Here is a 21,317-nt window from a genome sequence, read left to right as displayed (position 1 = left end):
TACACAGATATATGTATGAACGAGAAACGTGAATTCCGAATTAAGAAGAGTGCATGATGAAGAGACCGGGAGTGAAACGAGACAAGCAAGAAGGACAAGGCCGGACATAAGATCGATCAAGACAGACACATTAATTAAAGAGGATACGGAATATAAATGATGGAAAACAAATGAGAGCAGGAAGCAGGCTAGGGGAAATGCGACGTGGCACAAGAGCAAACTGCGGAGCGTGAAAAAAAATGGGAATAGCCATCCATGAATAGAATTATTCCCATGAGAGACCCACAGAGGAAGAAACAGGATGGGACGGCAAACGCTGCCATCACTGATTCCACGAATAGAATTTCCCATGGGGTTTCACGACACCATAATAACCGAGTATCCTATATTCATAGGACTCAGAATGTAAGCATATGTCGGAAGGAGGTAACGAATACGAACCCCAGGGCTTGAAGAGTTGAAGAACGCGGTACAACTCCATAACCTCCCGACATCTCCTAGCGTATTCCGTCTGGTTGATGGGGACAGCAGTGCTATCCAGTTCTGGCTCTGGCGGTGGGGAGTCTGTTCAGGGAAGAGTGTTTGTGCTGCCATTCACAGCTATGGTCCCGTTAGTAGTGCTTCGACGTGTAAGACTTCTCGAAATGATCTGGTAATGGTGGTTGGAGGGAACAAGCTGAGGTATGTGGAAGGGTACTTATGTCTAGCATGAGAATCACAACACGTGGTGATGCACTTGGTAACGGCGAGTGACAAAAGGCTAGTGAATGGATATGAACACCACAACACCAAAACCCTCTACTACTCTACACTAATCACCAATATTATTGAGTTCGGGTGTTTCGAGTACGATAGAAGCACTCTGCAGACTTCAACAAATCAGGGAAAGGTTGTTTAAAGACGTATATTTGGTACTAGTGAGCTACACAAGATGTAATACTCGCACTAGCGGGGTTCTAAGACACGATTGGATGAATAGTGACTTGGGTTGAGCAACTGCGCTCGGTCTAACTCTGATACTTCGAAACTAGTGGCACTCTGGGCCAAATACTGGGTCTCACAAGCGGTCTACACTTGACTAGCAGCACCCTAGGCTCGACTAGTGGCACTCTTGGCCTAAGAACAAATACTTTAACTCCGAGAAAATACTTTAACTAACTTCGAAACGCTCTGAGTCACTCCAAGACAGAATAGTAACTTTAAGACACTTCAATTCGTTCAATACTATAGGTGACTAAGCGACTAGTAGACACTTCGTCGAGGTTAAGCACAAAAGCCTTTAATTGGGGCACTAGAATATGGACTAGTAGGTCACAATCGCGGGGATGGCTTGCCTGGCTTGCAAGGCCGCCCCTCTTATTACTTATATACTACAGAGACAAGTACAGAATAAATATAAATAGATTCTCTAGGGGTAATATTGGTAAGGATGTCTTGGCTAGTCACGAAATATGGGGGAATAATCACGCAATAGTCGGCCTAGCCTGTTCTTTCTGTCGGATAGCAGGTTGAGGGACTCCACTATTGGGTCGTTTCCGCACCCTTTGCCCAGCGGTGCTCCACTAGTGACACGGCTATACGAATAGTCGGGTAACCGTGCCTGTAGCAACTGCTCGATCGTGATCGGGGCGCAGCCCAGCTATACTAGTGCCGATCGTATGAGATCTGTATCACACTAGCCGGATCTGGGCTAAGGGTTATGCCTTTACTGATTCATTTCTAAGTCCTTTTCAGAAGTGCTCGCGTGACTAGTCATCCTGACTTAGGCGTTCATGCCCAGATCGGTCCACTAGCGACTGAATAGTCGAGATCTGTGTGGGTTCTTACTTCTTGTTTGGGCGCTAGCAGCTGTATTCTTTACTAGTGACCGTATTTTACTAAGTCATACTAGCTTTGGAGGTGCTAGTCCGGTCGGCTGGTAGGGCTGACCCACTAGTGGTATCATTCCTAAGTCCTGACTCGACTAGTAGCATGCTAACTTGACTATCAGTCCGAAGTCTCAACTATAGTCCTTGATATACGACTAGTATAGGATAGACCTGCAACAGTATTGTTATAAAATCACAAAATCTAGGTGTGAACACGTAGACAGCGTATCAGTGGCACTTATTTTGCCTTCCGAAAGTTATCCGCAATGAGGCCTCGTATAGAGCCTACTGTGCAGTAATGAAATGCATTGTGGTAATTGATTCGAACAAAATGGCGTGTTGGTCGAACAGGCGAAGATCTCGTGTACGTGGTAGAAAGGTTCAGCTGTGAAACAACACGATAAGCGACATTGTCATTAAAAACAGCGAGGAGAAAGGCCTTAGCAGTACTCAAATGTAAATACCATCCAGACCGGCAGGCCTACCGTTGAATCTGATTTTGTTTTGGAATCATTGGAGAAGAAAATGCAATGGACACCATGGACAGAAAGCTTAACTTTAACAAAGTTTCTATGTGTGCTGCATGTAAATGAATCGACTGCGATAGCTCTCGCTGAGTATTGAGCCAAAATACAAGTGTGAGTGTTGCTCGGGGCGACAGCACTCAATCACGTTTGTTGCTAAGTAACAACGTAAATTTAGCAACAAGGATGTTGAGTTAATACATCCGCGCACCTCCAAGGAATCCGTCAAGCACTATGGGAAGACAGTTGGAGAGCATGAGTAATATGTGAAGTCTCTTATTCACACACAACGCCTAAAGGCTGAGGAGAAATTACCTGGTTGCAACTTAGTCAAAAAAATCCATTGTTCGTTACCAAGCACACACACCCATGCGTCAAGGGTAGACGACTTTGCCCACGAAGAGTGTCTCATCGTAAACCACCAGTTCGAGGCTACAGCTAGCTAACCAACCCTAGCGTCAGCGCATCATGGCCGTGCACTGGAACTGGTGCCTCCCTCAAAGGAGGGAACCCGCCGTGTTCCGAAGGCGAATGAAGTATGCTGTGAGGCACGCTTTGAGATCCGAACATGTACTTATGCTTGAATATTATGACCTTGATCTGGCAGTTTTGATCTTTGGCCCACTGGCTGGGGTGATCTGAGACAAAGTTAGATTGGGTAAGCCTTCTAGGGCATTAACGAAAAATTTCCCAGCTCAGGCTGGCGATAGATGATGGGAGTTCTGAAGGAATCCCTTAAGTTCTCGCTTGATGTTCATTAGAAAGCAGTGATATTTTTCTGGGATAATACAGTGAAGATCCTAGGTAAGAAAAAGCGTGACGACACGTTAGACCTTACTCAACAAAGGATAACGACATGTACTCAGGACTTCTAGTGTTTTTCAGTAGTTGTGCGTATATTACCCAATCACTTTTGTGTGGGTCTAGGAAGCGACGACAAACAAACATGAGAGCGGGAGGCAGGTACGATTTTGAAATTCAGTCGATTTCTTTTGCTGTTTCATACCACCATCAGCCCCGCCAACGCCAACGCCAACACGTTCGTATTTCATCCAGCTCGCCGCGTCACCTTTAGGATGGTGCATTCTGGACAGTCAAAGCTCTTGCGAGAAGGGTCTTGGCATATATGCAACTTCTAGGACTTAGCTGGCTATGAACCCGCCGACGATGACCACGATGATGGCAGACTTACGCGACAATGGTACTGGATGGCCGCAGAATGGTGGAAAATATATGGTTCGACTTCCTGGGGAGAAAGCTATGAGGCACAGGTACATTTTGGATTTCATGGTTGTTACGGATATTCTTTTCCTTTTTTCTTTTCTTTTCTTTTCTTACGTATTCACGCTTACTCTATGCTGCGCTTTCGATCGGACGCTGCTGCGGCACTATTTTTAGCCTACGCAACGTGTATTTAAGTAGAGCCTCAGCTGGCCTAAACCCCAGCTTCGGCTAAGGTTTATTCTACCTAATATCGAACTCCGTTCTTCGTGACTACTTGTCCCATCGACTTACGTCGCCTTTGACTTGCTGAGCGTCGTCTACCGAAGTGCGAGTAGCGACCTTAGTACGATCTAAGTCGATTTGAGTTAGTGGCTAACATTTAGCCGAAGCTCGACCTACGTTGCTCAGCGTCACTTCCGAGAAAGAGCGCTGCCCAACTTCTTTACGAGAAATTACCCCGCTTGACCAGAGAAGTCATCGCCTACGTTCGTGTGGACAACCCGGTGCTTGTCAACGTACAGCGAGTGGACCAACGGAAAAGCACTCACCGTCACCATTCATCCGATACACTACTTCATCGCTCTAGCCTTGTGGCTAATACCCCCTTGGCTACTTCTTCTGTTGTTAGTAACCCGGTTGATTGTTGAATCAATCCTTTACAACGACCTACTCCTTGCAGTCTTCTTGACTGTATACCTTACCTTTCTCCTAATCGCGCTCGGAATACCGGCAGTGTTGCTAGCAAGCTTGCTGGCCGCCCTGTACTCGTTATATCCCCGCCTCGTTTAGGAACAACGTATCCCAACACGAAACCATTCATCCTCGCCCTTCAGCTCGCCTCTATTTTAACAGTTCTGCTGTTAATAGTAACGAGCACTCCTCCCGACGAGAGCTGCGAAATCTCGTTAATGAACGGCTCTAACTACGAGACCGACCTTAGCCTGATCATCGCTCTTCTCATTGTCCTGACCATCCTTGCTGTTTACCAGCTTGCATGGTCCATCGTCGACTTACGCCACGGATAGATTTACGGACGAATGCTCTGGTCCGAATCCATTCTCGCCGTCTTCGCGACTTTTATACTCTTTTTCTTCTCCATCACTTTGTACCAGCTACGCCGTTGCTGCCAGCGGAGACAAATCCGCGCACGACTACCCATTCACTATATCCCCAGCGCACCGGCATATCCCCCGCCGGTAATCGATATTCCCTCGGCCTCCCAACAGACAATAGGAGATGTCGAGTCCAACGCCTCCGGGGAACCTGGAGGATCCCTCTACACATCGTCGCGACCCAGCTCGCGATCCTCCGAGTCGAGCACCGACTCCTACAGAAGCGCCTCCAGCGCACCAGCCGAATCCATCGACATCACCGATACCGGGAGGGTACTCCTCGAGCGAGGAGACACGCCCCTACCAGGCCTCTTCGACGTCTCTCCAGTCCAAGGCGAGTCAAGCGCCGACGGAGGGCGAAGACAAGACACCAGGCATCTGGTCGAGGGCGAAGAAAGCCCTGATACCGAGTTCGAAGGGGACGAGCTCACCGAGTGGGAGAGAACTCGCCTCGACGACCTCTACCCGGACACGGAGGAAGATGCAACCTATACCGGAGACAACTACAGCGGCCGGTCTGGGCACAAGTGGACAGACGCAGTCTGGAAAAGCGAAAGTAGAAGGTATCGGGTCGCCCAGGAAGATGACTTCGACAGCGACTCAGGAGAGCTTGGCCTCGGAGCCTCCGTGGCTACCACCAGTACAGCTCACTCACAGCCTATTCCAAGGGCCTGGCCGACCGATAGAGGACCCCCTGTCGCCTGGTACCCCCACACCAGTTGGGTCTACGCCGACGACGGGGAAGAGGCTTCTGTGGCCGGAGAGCAGGCCAGACGAGAGTCCGACCCGGTCATTACAGAGACCGAGACCCCAGCGCTCCCTTCCGCCGTCGCCCCACACGAGCAGACGAGTGGGGAGCTTTGGGACGAGTTCCCAGATTACGACCCCGAAGAACTTGGAAGCGTTACCGCTTCCGAGCGACTCGCCGGAGTCTCCAACTGGGAGCCGTCCGTTGCGTCGAGAGCCTTCGCCAACCCCGTCCCTGCATCCCAGCGTCCGTGGCCCCTCCTTTATCACACGTACGTCGAGTCCCTCGGACTCTCTCGAGTTGCCAGGGAGTCCCCAGAGGTCCAGGCCAGAATGGACCGAGGAAGAGCGCATGACGCACTCATCCGACGTGCTGAGGAAGACGCCCTCTACGGGCCCAATGGCTTCTGGGACCTTCCCCTCGAGCCCGACGCCACCCCCGACGAGGTGGACAACCGAATCAGAGCCGCTGCCGTCCGTTACACCGGATATGCCAGAAGAGCAGGAACCGATCTCGAGGCTCGGGCCCGAGCGTGGAGGGTCTATCAGGAGGAAATCTCCAACGAAGATTCAGACATCGGACGGTGGAGGCGCAACAAGGAGCTCGACCGACTCGCCCGAGAGAGGCAGGAGGCAAAGGATGCCGAGTCGGCCTCCAAACCAGGCGCTGGAGCCGACGGTGATGGCCGCGGTAAAACAGGTTCTTCTTAACGGGCCTGTTCCCCGCCCCGCCATCTTTGAGCTCCTTCCGTGGCACGGGCTGTACGAAATTATCATGGAAGACATGGAAAGGGACCCCCAGTGGTTGTTCACTGACGCGGGGGTCGATTATCAAGCCGCGAAAACAATGGGGGATGTATACTTAATGAAAAACATCCTCGAAGTAGAGACATGGCACCGGGCGGCCATCATATGGAATATGGTGAACCCCACAGTGCCTCAACGAGGGTGCGAGCCGTACCGACGCCCACAACCAATGCCTCACCCGACGGACCCGTCGGACTTCTTCCCTGAAGGATTCTTCGGGGGGGCAGGAGGAGATGACGACGACATGGATGACCCCGGCGCGGGGCCGTCTCGTAGCGACAAGGGAAAGGGGTCAACGGTACCCCCGTTCCCACCAAAACAACCACCATACCCTGACCCCGCGGGATACCCTCCCCCTGGGGAAAATCGAAACTTGCGGTCAGTATCGCGACCGCCTAAACCGCCGGTACCGCCGCAGGTACCATCCCCGCCGGACCCAATTCCACCCTGGCAGCTTGCGCCAGGGGCCGTCAATAATCCCTGGAACGACGTCAAACCAAAGCTGGTGACCCAGCCAGAATATTTCACCGGGGTCTCCTCGGATATCACCCGCTTCCTCCATCACTGCGAAGTCTACTTCGCGGTGTTCCCAATGTACTACTCCATGAACGACCAGGGGCACAACCCCTATCGTATCACATTCGCGCAGGGGTATCTACGAGGGGACGCGCAGCAATGGTGGGTCGACCAATACTACCGCTACCGAGACCCGCATGGTCATTGGAGATTCCCCACCTGGGCGGAATTCTCCGAAGACCTTAAACGCGAGTTCCGCGAAGTGGCGGAGTTAACGATATGGAAGGCAGAGTGGAAGAAGATCCGACAGTCGGACTTCAAGTCCGCAGTCGAGTTCTTTGCCAAATTCGAGCGATTGGCCCACAAGTGCGAGGAATTCGGGGACGAGAAGCAAATGTTCGAAGCGGTAGAAGCGGCGATCAGGCCAACAGTAAGGAACACGGTGATGCATGGGGACAATGAGCGCCCCACCACCTACGCGCAATGGAAGGCGCGCGTCTTGAGGATAGACGCCAATTACCGATACGGAGTGGCCCAGGGCTTGGGCAGTAAGTCCTCCTCGAACCAAGGCGGTTCGGGTAGAGGCAATCAATCGAAGGGTTCCAGTGGCGATAAGAAGGACGCCACGGGAACGACATATGGTGGTGCCGGACAGCCGATGGAAATCGACAAACTCCGGTCCGACAAGCGATGCTTCAAGTGTGGGAATACCGGATGGAGCCCAAAGCATAAATGCCCCGACGACAAGTCGAAGTGGATTCCGGTCAAACTCCCCCCACGCAAAAAGCCCAACGTCGCCCGCCTCCGTCAACTACTTGAAGAAGCCGTAAAGGAAGAGAACGGGAAGGAATCGAAGATCGAGGAGGTCAAGGACGATAAGTCGTCAAAAGACCAGCCGGCGTCGAAGTAAGCGATTCGACGACGTCGGCCAAGGACTTAATTTCTATTGGTGCGCATCCATGTAATTCTAGCCGGACTCATACTACGTATGTAGGTACTCCGTACGATCAATATACCAACCATTTTGCCGCGTTACCAATCGAAGAAATTAAGGAGAATGAATCGCCAATCAGCGACGGCGTAGGAGGGGATTCCCGCCACTGGGCGCAGTCTGTGCTCAGTAACGAACCCCTAGGGGCCGTCCCAGCTCAGGAACCCCCGACCGACCATATAGGGAAAGCCCCTCGAGGGCAGAGCCCCCTAGGTCGTGTCCCGACTGCACCCTTGACGAAGGGAGGTCACCCCGGAGAGGGAGAAAGGTCGACAATCCAGCCCGCTGGGCCTGCGTCTTCGTCCGCGGGGCCGTCTGTTCCAGTGGGAGGCGTTGAGAAAGCAGCTGAGGCCATGAAGTCGAGGGACCCCCTGCCCTTAGTAGCCAAGGACAATGCTGCGGCAAACGGTGCAGACCCCCCGTCGGAGCCAACATGTGTGCGCTCACGAAGGGTTACCCGAAGTACCGCCGGGTCCAGGAAGAGCGTAAGTACTAGGACGACTGTGGAGGTTACAACACCGCGCACAAACGCCCGAGGCCAGGGCCGAAGACAGGGCAGAGCGCCCTCCTCCACCACCTCGAATTTCAAAGGCGCCCAAGTGCCGCCTCTGGACCTTTCTCGTCCAGGTGACCAAATGCCACTTCGAGGGAAGAACCCAAGAGTTCTATTAGAGGAAGTAGAAGACGAAGAAGCTTATTTACGGTCCGATATACCGGTAACGATTCCCCGAAGGCCGACATCCCCCGCCATGTCTCTCACCGCGAATGCCAACGACAAGAAAGTATTCGCGGCCATGTACTACGAGCCCCATGGCATCCTGTGGACCCGTCGGGCCTTACGGATTGCTCGAGGAGATGCGGCAGCTCGCGCCGTTCTCAACGTATGGGTGCACCCCCGACGACGCGAGGAAGTAACCGACCAGTTGTGTCATCAGCTGGAGGAGCAAACGGAGACGGCGACTCAAGCCAGAGAACGGTGGCAGTGGATGGAGGACTTACAGAAGCCTCCAATGTATATACGAGGGAGGAAGGGACGGAACGTTTCAATAAAGTTACAGTTGGAAACGCTTGATACCCGGGAGACTCACACCCTGTCTGCCCTCGTCGACAGCGGGGCGACCGGGAGTTCCATTGACCGCGCCTGGGCCCAGGCCCACAACCTCAATTTGAAAAAAGCGGCCCGACCCGTCCTGGTCTATAATGCCGACGGCACTCGCAACAAGGGGGGGGATATTACCGAATATGCCGAAGTACGGCTGCGGATAGGGGACCACGTGGAACGGATCGAGTTAGCCGTGGTCGACCTAGGCACTACCCCGCTATTCTTAGGGCACGATTGGTTGCAGCGTCACAACCCGCTCATTGACTGGGACACCGGAGCCGTTACCCTGGCCCGATGTACTTGCAGGAAGATTCCTTTCTCTCTCCCGGACACCGATCCCTCGGCGCGTTGGGACGAGTATGAGGAAGGAGACACTATCCTAGTAATCGACTTCGAAGAAGCTTTCCACGTACGAGCAATGGGGACCAGGTCCAACGAACTAGCCGCCCAAGCTAACGCCAAAAAGGGCACCAAGTCGTTCGAAGAAATAGTACCCGAAGAATACCGGGACTACAAGGACATCTTCGACAAAGAGAATTTCGATGAACTGCCCCCGCGCAAACCCTGGGATCATGCCATCGAGCTGATCCCCAACGCCAACGCCAACCTAGACTGTAAGGTCTACCCCCTCAATCCCACGGAACAGGAAGAGCTGGACAAGTTCTTGGACGAGAACTTGGCCACTGGACGTATTCAGGCCTCCAAGTCCCCCATGGCCTCTCCCTTTTTCTTCGTCAAAAAGAAGGACGGAAAATTACGACCCGTCCAAGACTACCGAAAGCTCAACGAGATGACTATCAAAAATCGTTATCCGTTGCCGCTTATCGGGGAGCTCATGGACCGACTGAAGAAAGCCAAATATTTCACCAAACTAGACGTGCGGTGGGGTTATAACAACGTGCGGATTAAAAAGGGGGACGAGTGGAAGGCTGCCTTTCGAACCAATCGCAGCCTCTATGAACCCCTTGTCATGTTCTTCGGGCTTACCAACTCTCCCGCCACCTTCCAGTGGATGATGAACGACATTTTCAAGGATCTCATCACTGCTGGCGAGGTGTCCGTATATCTGGACGACATCCTTATTGCCTCTAGGACCAAAGCAGAGCATAAAAGGATTGTACGAAAGGTTCTCCAGATATTACGAGAGAACCACCTGTTCCTAAAAGCCGAAAAGTGTGAATTTGAGGTAGAGGAGACCGAGTACCTCGGGGTTGTTATTAGCGAAGGAAGGATCCGAATGGACCCCGTCAAGATCGCGGGGCTGCTCGATTGGCCGACCCCTCGTCGCAAACAGGAGTTACAGTCTTTCCTGGGCTTTTGTAACTTTTACCGACGGTTCATCCAAGATTACAGCCGTCACGTCCGACCACTTACGTCTCTTACCGGCAAACAAGAGTGGAAGTGGGGAGAAGCGCAGGAAGGGGCATTCCGAAAACTCAAGGAGTTATTCCAGGAGGATGTGGTACTCGCTATCCCACTCGATCAAGGACGGTTCAGAGTAGAGGCAGATTCCAGTGAAGGAGCGATGGGAGCGGTACTTTCCCAGTGGCAAGACGAGAAGTGGAGACCAGTGGCCTTCCTCTCCAAAGCCTTATCGGTGACGGAACGAAACTATGAAATCTACGATAAAGAGCTCTTGGCCATTATGATCGCCCTCGACGAGTGGCGTCAATACCTAATGGGAGCAAGGGAAGACTTCGAGATTTGGACGGATCACTCCAATCTCCAGTACTTCCGAAAGCCTCAGAAACTCAACCGACGACAAGCGCGGTGGGTAACTGAGCTAGCGGAGTACCAATTCACCTTACACCACAAACCTGGGGCGCAGAATCGCAAAGCGGACCTCCTGTCCAGAAGAGCGGATCACGAACAAGGGAAGGAGGACAACAAGGACATTACCGTTCTTAAAGCCGAACATTTCAGGGCTTTGATTATGCCAACCGCGGAGGAGCTACACGAAAGAATCAAGATTGCTACTCACGACCCCCGCCGTTGGGATAAGGGTATTTCGGACTCCCTCAATCATGAGAAGGGGGTGTCCCGTGACCAAGACCTCTTATGGTATGATGGGCGTATCTACGTACCGGTCGACCGAGACCTACGTGGACAGATCATAGCCCTCAAGCACGACCATGCCACGGCAGGACACCCAGGGATCGAAAAGACCAGGGAACTGGTTCTTCGCGATTACTGGTGGCCGAGGATGCGCCGGGATATAGAAGCATATGTAAAAGGGTGCGACGTCTGCCAACGAACTAAGGCGGATCGACGTCCAAAAAAGGCTCCCCTACATCCTAACGAAGTCCCAGTCCGTCCGTGGACACACATTTCCGTGGACATGATCACCAAGCTGCCAGACTCAAAAGGCTTTGACTCGATCCTAGTAATAGTCGATCGATTTTCAAAAACCATCATCCCTATTGCGTGCACCGAGGAGCTCACTTCCCTCGGCTTCGCCAAGATTCTGAGGGACTACGTTTATGTACCCTACGGAGTAATGCCAGAGAAAATCATCTCGGACCGAGGCTCGGTCTTCGTTTCCAAATTTATGAAAGAATTCTACACTCTCCTTCATGTTGAAGGGAATCCTTCTACCGCATATCATCCCCAGACAGACGGACAGACGGAAAGGGTCAATCAAGAGATTGAAAAGTACTTGAAGATGTTCGTCAACGACCGACAAAATGACTGGAGCGAATGGCTGCCCTTGGCGGCCTTCACCCACAATAACCGCCAGCATTCCGCGACCGGGTACTCCCCGTACAAAATAGTCTTTGGGCGAGACGGACAGGTTATTACCGCAGCCCGAAAAACGACGGTAGTCCCCGCAGCGGCAAAGTTAGTGGCGGAAATCAAAAAGGCACAGAAGGAGACCAGGACATCCCTGGAAAAGGCAGCCGAATCAATGAAAAGGGCTTATGATAAGCACAAAGGACAGGCAACGGAATATCAACCGGGGGACGAGGTATGGCTAGACACTACCAACCTGAACCTTCCTCGACCGACCAAGAAACTCGGGGATCGCCGTGTCGGCCCCTTCATTATCATCGCCAAGAAAGGAGCCTCAGCGTACGAGCTCAAACTACCCGTTCGATGGAGAATTCATAACCGATTCAATGAGTCTCTATTAACACCCTATATCGCGCCGACCTTTCCAAATCAGCCACGTCCCGAGAGGCCGCCTCCAGAATTAATTGACGACGAAGAAGAGTACGAAATCGAGGAGATCGTGGAACAACGAGACAAGGTTGTTGGCCGCGGACGAACCCGTCGCACCATAACAGAATACCTGGTCAAATGGAGGGGTTACCCAAGGGAGGAAAACTCCTGGGTCAAGCGTTCGAACATGGCAAACGCGGAAGAGCTCGTAAATGAGTACGAGGCACGGCTCCAGAGAATTCATTGGGAGGTTAATAAGTACGGGCGAACGGTGGGAAAAGACGACAAAATCCCACCAGGCGCCGAAACGGCTTACCATGACCCAGACACTCCATGCGTCACGGACATTGAGACCGTTCACTCCTCCGAGTGTACTAACCCAAGGCACTCCGATTCCCAATCGTCAATCGCAGTAAGAGAGGTCACCACCGAGGAAGCGGAAGGGATACCTATTTTACAGGACACAACGGACGACGAAGATTCCAAGTTGGACCTCGAACACTTGCAAAAAGTTTACGAAAACTGGGACTTCGACTCGGAAGACGATGACAACGATGATGATGACGCTTCATCCTTTTACAGTCAAACTGCACAGAGCGGGGAGGAAAGCCAGGACTCATTCGGGACGAACGAGTCTTGAGAAGGGGGTAATGTTACGGATATTCTTTTCCTTTTTTCTTTTCTTTTCTTTTCTTACGTATTCACGCTTACTCTATGCTGCGCTTTCGATCGGACGCTGCTGCGGCACTATTTTTAGCCTACGCAACGTGTATTTAAGTAGAGCCTCAGCTGGCCTAAACCCCAGCTTCGGCTAAGGTTTATTCTACCTAATATCGAACTCCGTTCTTCGTGACTACTTGTCCCATCGACTTACGTCGCCTTTGACTTGCTGAGCGTCGTCTACCGAAGTGCGAGTAGCGACCTTAGTACGATCTAAGTCGATTTGAGTTAGTGGCTAACAATGGTTGCGCTCGCTGTCGCTAATTGTCGTATGGGCATAATAGCATGCAAAAATTCACGTTGGCGCAAGTCGCGTTTTTCCGCTGGCAAGTTGGTTATAAACCCCCAGGTTCGCTTATATCCTTCCACAAGTTAGTAGTTTTTTTTGCAAGTTTGCTATTGGATATAGCTTCAGAATAAGCAAGGCCTAGGCTGTAATATATAAATCTCCGTCCAGCCGTCCGGATACCCGACAATTGGTCACGAAAGATATGAACACTAACATTCTGGGAAGGAATACGGTACCTATGCTGTTCAGCAGGCCATGTCGTGAACCCTTGAACCCTCTGAAATGATGTTCTCAGTGCGCCCCACTGAGTTCGATCTACCACTGTCTTGCCTAATTCCGAGCATTCAAATCTATAAGGGAGTACTGTCTAGACTGAGTCTGAGCGGCTTTGAATCCAGAGATCAAACACTGAAGGGACATGTAATCTGAATTCATCATTGAATAAGCGATGGGGAAGTAGGTAAAGATGAATATGCTAGAGGAACTTGGGCCATTAGTATGGCAATGGCTGAATGACTGGTGTCAAGCACCGAAATAATGTCGGCCGGTTCAGGGGCCACCTCGTCCCACTCCGAACCCACTCCCCAGATCTTATTCAGAGATCTATGGTAACAACTGATGCTGATGAGTATATCACTATAAGAAAACACTTAACTTGCGGTGCGGGCACGAACTTGCGCACTTAAAAGTAACTTGTGACTGGGAAAAACCTAACTTGCGTTCATCGGATTTTTTGCACGCTATTATGCCCATACTATTACGCCCATATTGTCGCATATCCAGGGTCTACTCCCTTTGCACCGACATTACTCGCGTGCGTAGCTCGCAAGAGAAGTACAAACTGCGCTGAAGAAACTTATTTTGCATATCAATTCGACAGGAAGTGAGGAAAACATGATATGCTCGTGGTCAAGCACGTTACACAACAGTAGAGAGATGGTATGATGATGTCGGAGACTCAAGATTGCAACGGATATGGCTGCCTTATAAACAAGAACAGGATTGAGGCTATGTTGTCTTGATGCTACGCTCGGTGATGATTATGCTGTTGAAGCAATGCCTCAATGCCGCGACATTGATGGACCAAATTGATTTCGGGCCGGCCACAACAAGTTGACAAAGTACAACCAACAAACTGCTCCATCACAGAGATCGCGGCTACCACTGTCAGATATTTTACTTTTTCAATGCTGAAAGAAAGGGTAGGAAACAAGTAGGAAAACTTTACATCCTTCAACTACTCCAGCGGAAAGCTCATCACAACTGTAGAATACAGCGGCGCAAGGGTCGTTGGACAGCCTTGCCACACTGTCAACCCAATATCAGACTGAACCGGTCTTCACAGATATCAACAATGGAGTTCGTTGTAATCTTCATTCAGCTCCCTTGCCTACAACATACTTGGACCCCCATGTATCTCCACACAAAGACGAGATCAAAACAATTCAACACAGTCTGACAACCTTGAATACCGCGATGGAACACGATGCACTGTGCTATCACAGAAAATCTGTTACCCTCACACCTATGTGGCTGGATCTTTGGAATTGGGCAGAACAATTTTTCCAAACTTATTTTGTAACTGTTGCGGAGGACGACGGCGCATTGTACGCTGAACTCCTTGACCTCCTAGCTCCCACTGCAATGGCAGTAATGGACCTCATCGAGACTCTCTTATACGCTCCTCATATGCGCTCCGAAGTTTATTTGACATCATTTTGCTCTTTCATGATGCGAATTTGGGTTCGCATATTTTCCAATAATGTCCAGAATTTTCATTTCGAGCTCCAGGTTTCCAAGATGATGAGCGGGGTGCTAGAATCTGTGGAGCAGCAGACCAAAATGTCGTCGACGCTCCACTTGGTTCCTCCTGATCATGTCAAAGTGTCATTGTTCACAGCTGTCAGCCGTGTGCAGGACATCTCCCACTTTATATTATTTATGCACGTTACCACTTTCATCCACTTTGTTGTATGGACGTCCCATCATTTTCGGCGTATCTTTCTTAAGCATAGAAGCACGCATTGGGCGTGCCATGCTCTAGGTTGTATCGCCTCCCGGTTTCCAAAATACTACCCCACCCTTATGATGTTTTGCTTGACACGCTATGCTTTCGCTCTCCAGGAAACCTTTTGGAATGAAGGATCTCACGAACATGTCTCTGAGGCCATGCACTACAAGGCACTAGATTATTTACTTATAGCGACGTCATATCTCCCTTTACCAACTTCCGTGCGATCCTTTCCCTGGACCTCCTTCGAGAAACGTCTCGTGGACCTTTACAACACCATTAACTGCTACCTTGTATATCGATCGGTCCTGCATGAGGCCATGCATTCCATAGTACACATCCAAAACGCGAAATGGTTCGTACAATATGACGATGGTAAAGAAGATCGAAAGGCATGGATCGCTTTCTTGACTCTGGAGTGAAGGGTACAGGTTTTATGGGGTATGCGAATGTCTTATGTCGACTCTCCGATTACATACAAGCACTATTTGAACGTCGAGGCATATTAAAATAGCACTTACACAGTCTAAGTCCATCCCGATTGATCTTCGGCACTAGTGCTCTACCACACAGGATAGCGATTCAGTTACACTCAAGATATGCCTCGGATGCAATAATCAATATTACTGCTCGCGTGAATGCCAGAAATTTCATTGGAGAGCTGGGCATCGAGCTCAATGCCTAGACGTTCAACGATCACGAGAAGGTAAAGTATTCGTGGTACGAAGGAGCTTTAACACTAATGAATAATCGACGGAAGGCGGATCTCCAGCTCTTACGCCTCATGATCGTCACTTTATCATGGCCCTGGCGAGCATGGAAATAAAAGCCAACCTTGATAGCGTCAAACGCATGAAAGCGGTCTATATCGAACAGCAACCCGAAAGCACAGAAGCCCCACTCGTTATCACTTTCGACTACATAGCAGTGCCTCGACTAATATTGGTGATCTCCGCCTTTAAAAATCGAAACCAGAAAGCAGAGAATAGTTACTCGGTCGCAAACTCTGAAGCGAACACATGGAACGATGAAATTGACAAAGCGAAGACGACGAACTAATATCTCATACGCATAAAGATTCCCCATGTCTTAAAACCCTTTACCTTCATGCACTGCGCCGAGGGAAAATTAAAGTGAGTCTCTTCGTACCCTGAGAAAGACTAGTATCTTATCACTCCTGTGAATAGTATATAACATCCGGAAGTTTCGAAACCGGCCCGAAATTCCTGAAGGTATCGGAAGTCAGTGCTGACATCACCCAGTCCACAACATCGCAAATTTCTCGCAGGTACTTAGAGCCATCCTGGTCTTGTTTTCATCTTCTACATCATTACGAGTACCGGCCACTGGCGTCCTCTTCATCCAAAATGCTACAGCTTCGTGCCCCCTTACAACTTATGGCAGTGGGAAATCGGATACAGCGTATCTCTATTGAGTATGCTTCTAGTCACACGCACATTCCATTGCGCTCCCACCATGGGAATTTCAACATCACAAAGCGACGAACCTTATCCACATTGAATTTGAGGTCACAGGCAAGTTGCCGCGTGAATGTTGGTAACAGCTTCGCATAATATAAACCTGTGACAATTTGACGGACCTTCCGAACACCTATCGCCTATGCATTCTCAGTTATCTAAGCTTGTTTCCCTTATCTCAAGCGCCGTCGATGTTGTGCAGGAAACCTTTGCCAAAACCTCTCGTCCTGAGGTTCCTTCGTTGGATGACACTACTCGTCATCCTCTAGATAGTCCTGAGTCATCTTTGTTGGAAGTACAGAGGAGAGTATGTGAGAGAGAGAATTAAATTAGCCTCTCGAGGGAGAGGCATCGTACTTAAATACAAGTTGTACTACTTCTAGAATTTACTACGGATTACTATATGTGCCTACTATTGCGGTTAAATGTTCATGCCGCTTAGTCATGCCGAAGCTTCGAGTGCATTCTAGCACTAACTCGGGATTGCTATCCCAACACTCCCCCTCAATTCCGAGTACCTAGAATACCTGCAGATAAATATTCATGTAATGGTCTTGGTAGTCCTTTAGTGAATATATCTGCTAAGTTCTCCTCTGAGGCGCAGTGCTGAACTTTGACTTCATTTGAAGCCATGCGCTCGCGAACAAAATGATGATGGATATCAATATGTTTTGATCGCGCGTGGAATATTGGGTTCTCAGCGAATTTGATCGCTGATTGATTGTCGACCATAATAGTAGTTGCACCATCAGGTGGCAACCCTAATTCGGTTAGAAGCGCTCGCAACCATATTACTTCTCTAGTTGTGTGCGCGAGGGCCATATACTCTGCTTCCATAGTGGATAGGGCTACGGTGGGCTGTTTTTTTGAACTCCAAGTAACAGCTCCCCCTGCATAGGTACAGACATAACCAGATGTTGATCTTCTATCTGTTCTGTCTTCTCCCCAGTCTGAATCTGAATAGGGTATCAGTTCATCTGTAGTCCCTCCATATGTAATTCCTAAGTCTAGAGTCCCCTTCAAGTAATGGAAAACTCGTTTGAGGGCTGTGACATGCTCAGCAGCCAGATTCTGCACATATTTGCTTAATTCCGTGACAGCATGTGCAATATCAGGCCGGGATCCATTTGCCGCATACATCAGAGATCCGACACCAGTGTGGTAATACTGTCTGGTGGCTGTGTCAGTGCCTCGGGGGTCACCTTCGGGGATTTTCTCTAGCCGTACATTCGGGTCCATAGGCATTTTGACCGGTTTACAGTCTTTCATGCCCATTCTCTCAAGTACCTTGAGAATATATGCCTTCTGGGATAAGGTAATAGTGCCCTTCTCCCAATTTCTGTCTATCTTCATGCCCAATATATGTTGAATCTCCCCCATGTCTGTAACATTTAACTTCTTCTTAAGTTCTTCTTTCATGTTAGACATGGTTTCATCATCCTGGGCAAGCAATGTCATGTCATCTACATGCACAGCTATAATTATGGGGCCTGATTTTGCTTGTCTGATGTATACACATTGATCACTGATCAATCTCGTGTATCCAAGTCCCAAAAATGTAGCGTTTAATTTTTCGTTCCAAACTCGGCCAGATTGCTTGAGTCCGTACAATGTCAATTTGAGGTGTGCCGCTTTGCCGCTTCCATCAGAATATTCTGGCGGTTGAGCCATGTAAATGGATTCATTGAGCTTTCCATTTAAGTAAGCTCCGACGACATCCATTCCATGTATAATCAAGTTTCTTTGTGCGGCAATGGCCATAAGTAGGTGGAATGTGTCCAGCCTGACAACTGGTGCATATGTCTCGAAGAAATCAATGCCGGGGACCTGCGAAAATCCTTTCGCAATGAGTCTGGCCTTGTATCTGGTGATTTTCCCATCACCATCCCTTTTTAATCTATAAGTCCACTTGCAATTTACAAGTGATCTGTCCTGGGGTAATTCCTCTAACTGCCATGTACCCAGAGAAGTCAATAGATTATATTCTTCATCCATTGCTTTCTTCCAATGATGCCAATCTGGCCTTGTTTTGGCTTCTTCAAGGCTTAATGGCTCATCACTGAGGTTATCTGCAGTCTCCCCCAGACATGCATAGTCTGCTGCTATATTTGCAGTTTCTGAAGGTTCCTGTGACATTTCACGCTGCAATTCCGGCAGTTTCGTGCCTCTTGCAGCTGGATTATTGAGCAACCGGTAACTTGGTTGATTGATTGATGCGATCCGGACCGATTTGGTATGTGGCTCGATCACCTTCCCACGCCAAATGGGAAGCTTTGATTTGGTTGCCGGGGCATCAAGGGGCATTTCCCCTTTTGATTCGGCAATTTCGGCAGCCGCGGAATCATTGGAAATGTCATCATTTCCACCTGGAGTCTGCTCGACATTGTTCCCTAACTCCCCCTCGAGCGATGAAGGGTGGGATACAATATAGTCATTGTCTGTAGGCTCTTTAGTGTTGTCATCAAGGAATATAACATTTCTTGAGGTCTGAATCTGTCTGGTCTGAGAATTATAATATCTCCAGGCCCTAGATTCATCTGTAAGACCTGTAAAAATGAATTCCCTTGATTTCGGGTCGAGTTTTGACCTTTTGTTATCTTGCTGCAACACCCAGCACTTTGTTCCGAACTCCTGGAGTGTTGAAATGTCCGGTTTCATGCCCCAAAACACTTCTTCGGGGGTTAGATCATTTTTGATGGCCTTAGTCGGTGATCGGTTCTTCAGGTACATGGCATATGCCACGGCCTCGGGCCATAGGAATTTCGGCAAGTGATGTTCTTCTAGCATGGCACGCGCATGCTCCACGAGGGTCCGATTGACTCTCTCCGCAATTCCGTTTTGGGGTGGGGAATATGTGGCAGTCAGTTCCAACTGAATGCCATTGCCATGGAGGTATTCCTTCACCACCTCATTAATGTATTCCTTCCCATTATCAATTCTCATAAACTTCAGGTCCTCCCCTTTGTGGACTTTGATGTATTTCTGGTACTGCTGGATTTTCTTTTGGATCTCCGTACCTTCTTTTGACTTGAGAAAATACAATATTGTCCTCCGGGATTTGCCATCTGTGAAGCTTATGTAATATCTTTCTCCATGGATACCGTGAGTTCAGGCTGGCCCCCATAGGTCCGAAAATGTCATTTCACCTATTCTTGTGTATTCCCTTTGAGCTTCTTGCGGAAATGGCTCAACATGGTGCTTGGCCTTTATGCAGGCTTTGCAATCCTTCTGGGGCTCAGCTGACTCATCCACATCCATACCCTTGACCATCTTCTTTCTGAATAATCTCTTTACCGATCCTATATTTAAGTGGCCCATCACTCGGTGCCACTTCTGCCATGATCGGGCCGGTTTAATTGCGTGGGCTTGAGTTATTTCTGGCGCAATGATGTCAAGGCTATACAGCTTCGAAATCTTATCTCCATGACCAATTGTCTTGTCATGCGGTGAGATAATATCCATCCGAGATCCTTTGAATTTGAGTTCAAACCCGGCATCCGTGATGTGCCCTAGCGAAATAAGATTGAATGGTGCCTCGGGACAGTGAATACAATCCTTCAGTGTAACTGAAGTAGTCTTGTCCCCTTCAACCATTTTAATCTTTACTGTTCCTCTTCCCAAGCCTTTTGACTTTCCTACACCAATAACTTCATGTCCTGGGGTCTCAACATAGTCAGAAAAATGCAATCTGTTCTTGACTATATGTTTAGTTGTTCCTGAGTCCCCCAGCCATGATGACCCTGCAAGCGTAACAAGTGCAGTGTCTGTAGTGCAAAACGCATAATCTTCTTCATCTGAATCCGATTTGGCAACATGTGCCTGGGTCTGGCCCTTCCCTTTCCCCTTCCATGACTTTCCAGAATTCTTCTTTCCATTTGGGCAGTTTGCCCTGATGTGCCCGGCTTCTTCACATCCGTAACATGTGATTTTTGAGTTAGACTTCTTGCCATGTGCTGCAAGTGTTGTGGTCGGATCAGAAGTCTTTTCTCGTAATCGGATGTCTTCCTGGAGAATTCGGGAGATCAATTTGTAGGAATCTTTCAAATCAGCAGTGTCCACTGATGAAATGAATGAATTCCATGATTCCGGGAGTGATGTAAGCAGTGTAATAGAGAAGTCCTCCTCCTCAACTTTCTGCTTGAGGGATGCCAGCTCCTCTTGATAGGACCTCATAGTCCTAATATGTTCCTCTATGTTTCCCCCTTCTTCACATTGAGCTCTAAAGAATCTCCTTCTAACAAGGACAATTCCCATGGGTCCCCTGGACTCATACATGTCTTTTAGAGCATTCCATGCTTCTTCTGAAGTCTTCGAACCAGCAATATACACCAGCGGGCCATCCGAAACCCGCAACCTTATTGTCGAAAGAGCCTTCCTATCGCTCTTCTTCCAATCTGCCACCAGTGCCGCTTCTGCCGGGGCCGGAGTGCTTCCGTCTGCATAATCAATTAGACCTAAATCGGTTAGGATATCGATCATCTTGATCTTCCACGTCGGGTAATTTTCCGGGCCCTTAAGGGGGTCAATTCTGTAAACGGACTGGCTTTCCATGTGGTTCTGTATGTGTACGTAATGTACAAAAGTGCAAAGTAGGTAATGAGGTAAGTAGTTCAGTTAGGGCCGGGGCCCATAACCTGTTGGAAGTACAGAGGAGAGTATGTGAGAGAGAGAATTAAATTAGCCTCTCGAGGGAGAGGCATCGTACTTAAATACAAGTTGTACAGTTATTTACCGGTCATTGGAACGCCGAAAAATATTTTTTATCCCAT

At 49.4% G+C, this 21,317-nt stretch overlaps 2 protein-coding genes across 2 annotated transcripts; one reads left to right on the top strand and one right to left on the bottom strand.

Annotated features, from left to right (window-relative positions):
• Nucleotides 1-2,106: 2,106 nt before the first annotated feature.
• Nucleotides 2,107-3,477, bottom strand: EV420DRAFT_1484877 (uncharacterized protein; the record flags this gene model as incomplete). The annotated part of the gene is made up of 4 exons (XM_060470124.1): nucleotides 2,107-2,253; nucleotides 2,604-2,624; nucleotides 2,840-3,030; nucleotides 3,399-3,477. 4 exons carry the CDS (start codon nucleotides 3,475-3,477, stop codon nucleotides 2,107-2,109), a joined length of 438 nt encoding a protein of 145 aa, XP_060324779.1.
• An 11,058-nt stretch (nucleotides 3,478-14,535) lies between these two features.
• EV420DRAFT_1649115 (uncharacterized protein) lies at nucleotides 14,536-15,492 on the top strand (the record flags this gene model as incomplete). The annotated part of the gene is made up of 1 exon (XM_060478259.1): nucleotides 14,536-15,492. One exon carries the CDS (start codon nucleotides 14,536-14,538, stop codon nucleotides 15,490-15,492), a length of 957 nt encoding a protein of 318 aa, XP_060324778.1.
• Nucleotides 15,493-21,317: the final 5,825 nt, after the last annotated feature.

Source organism: Desarmillaria tabescens, assembly GCF_030435595.1.
Source record: "Desarmillaria tabescens strain CCBAS 213 chromosome Unknown EV420scaffold_57, whole genome shotgun sequence".
In the NCBI taxonomy this organism is placed as follows: Eukaryota; Fungi; Basidiomycota; class Agaricomycetes; order Agaricales; family Physalacriaceae; genus Desarmillaria; species Desarmillaria tabescens.
The sequence above is the reverse complement of the archived record's forward strand: the minus strand, read 5'-3'. Positions and strand labels throughout refer to the sequence as shown.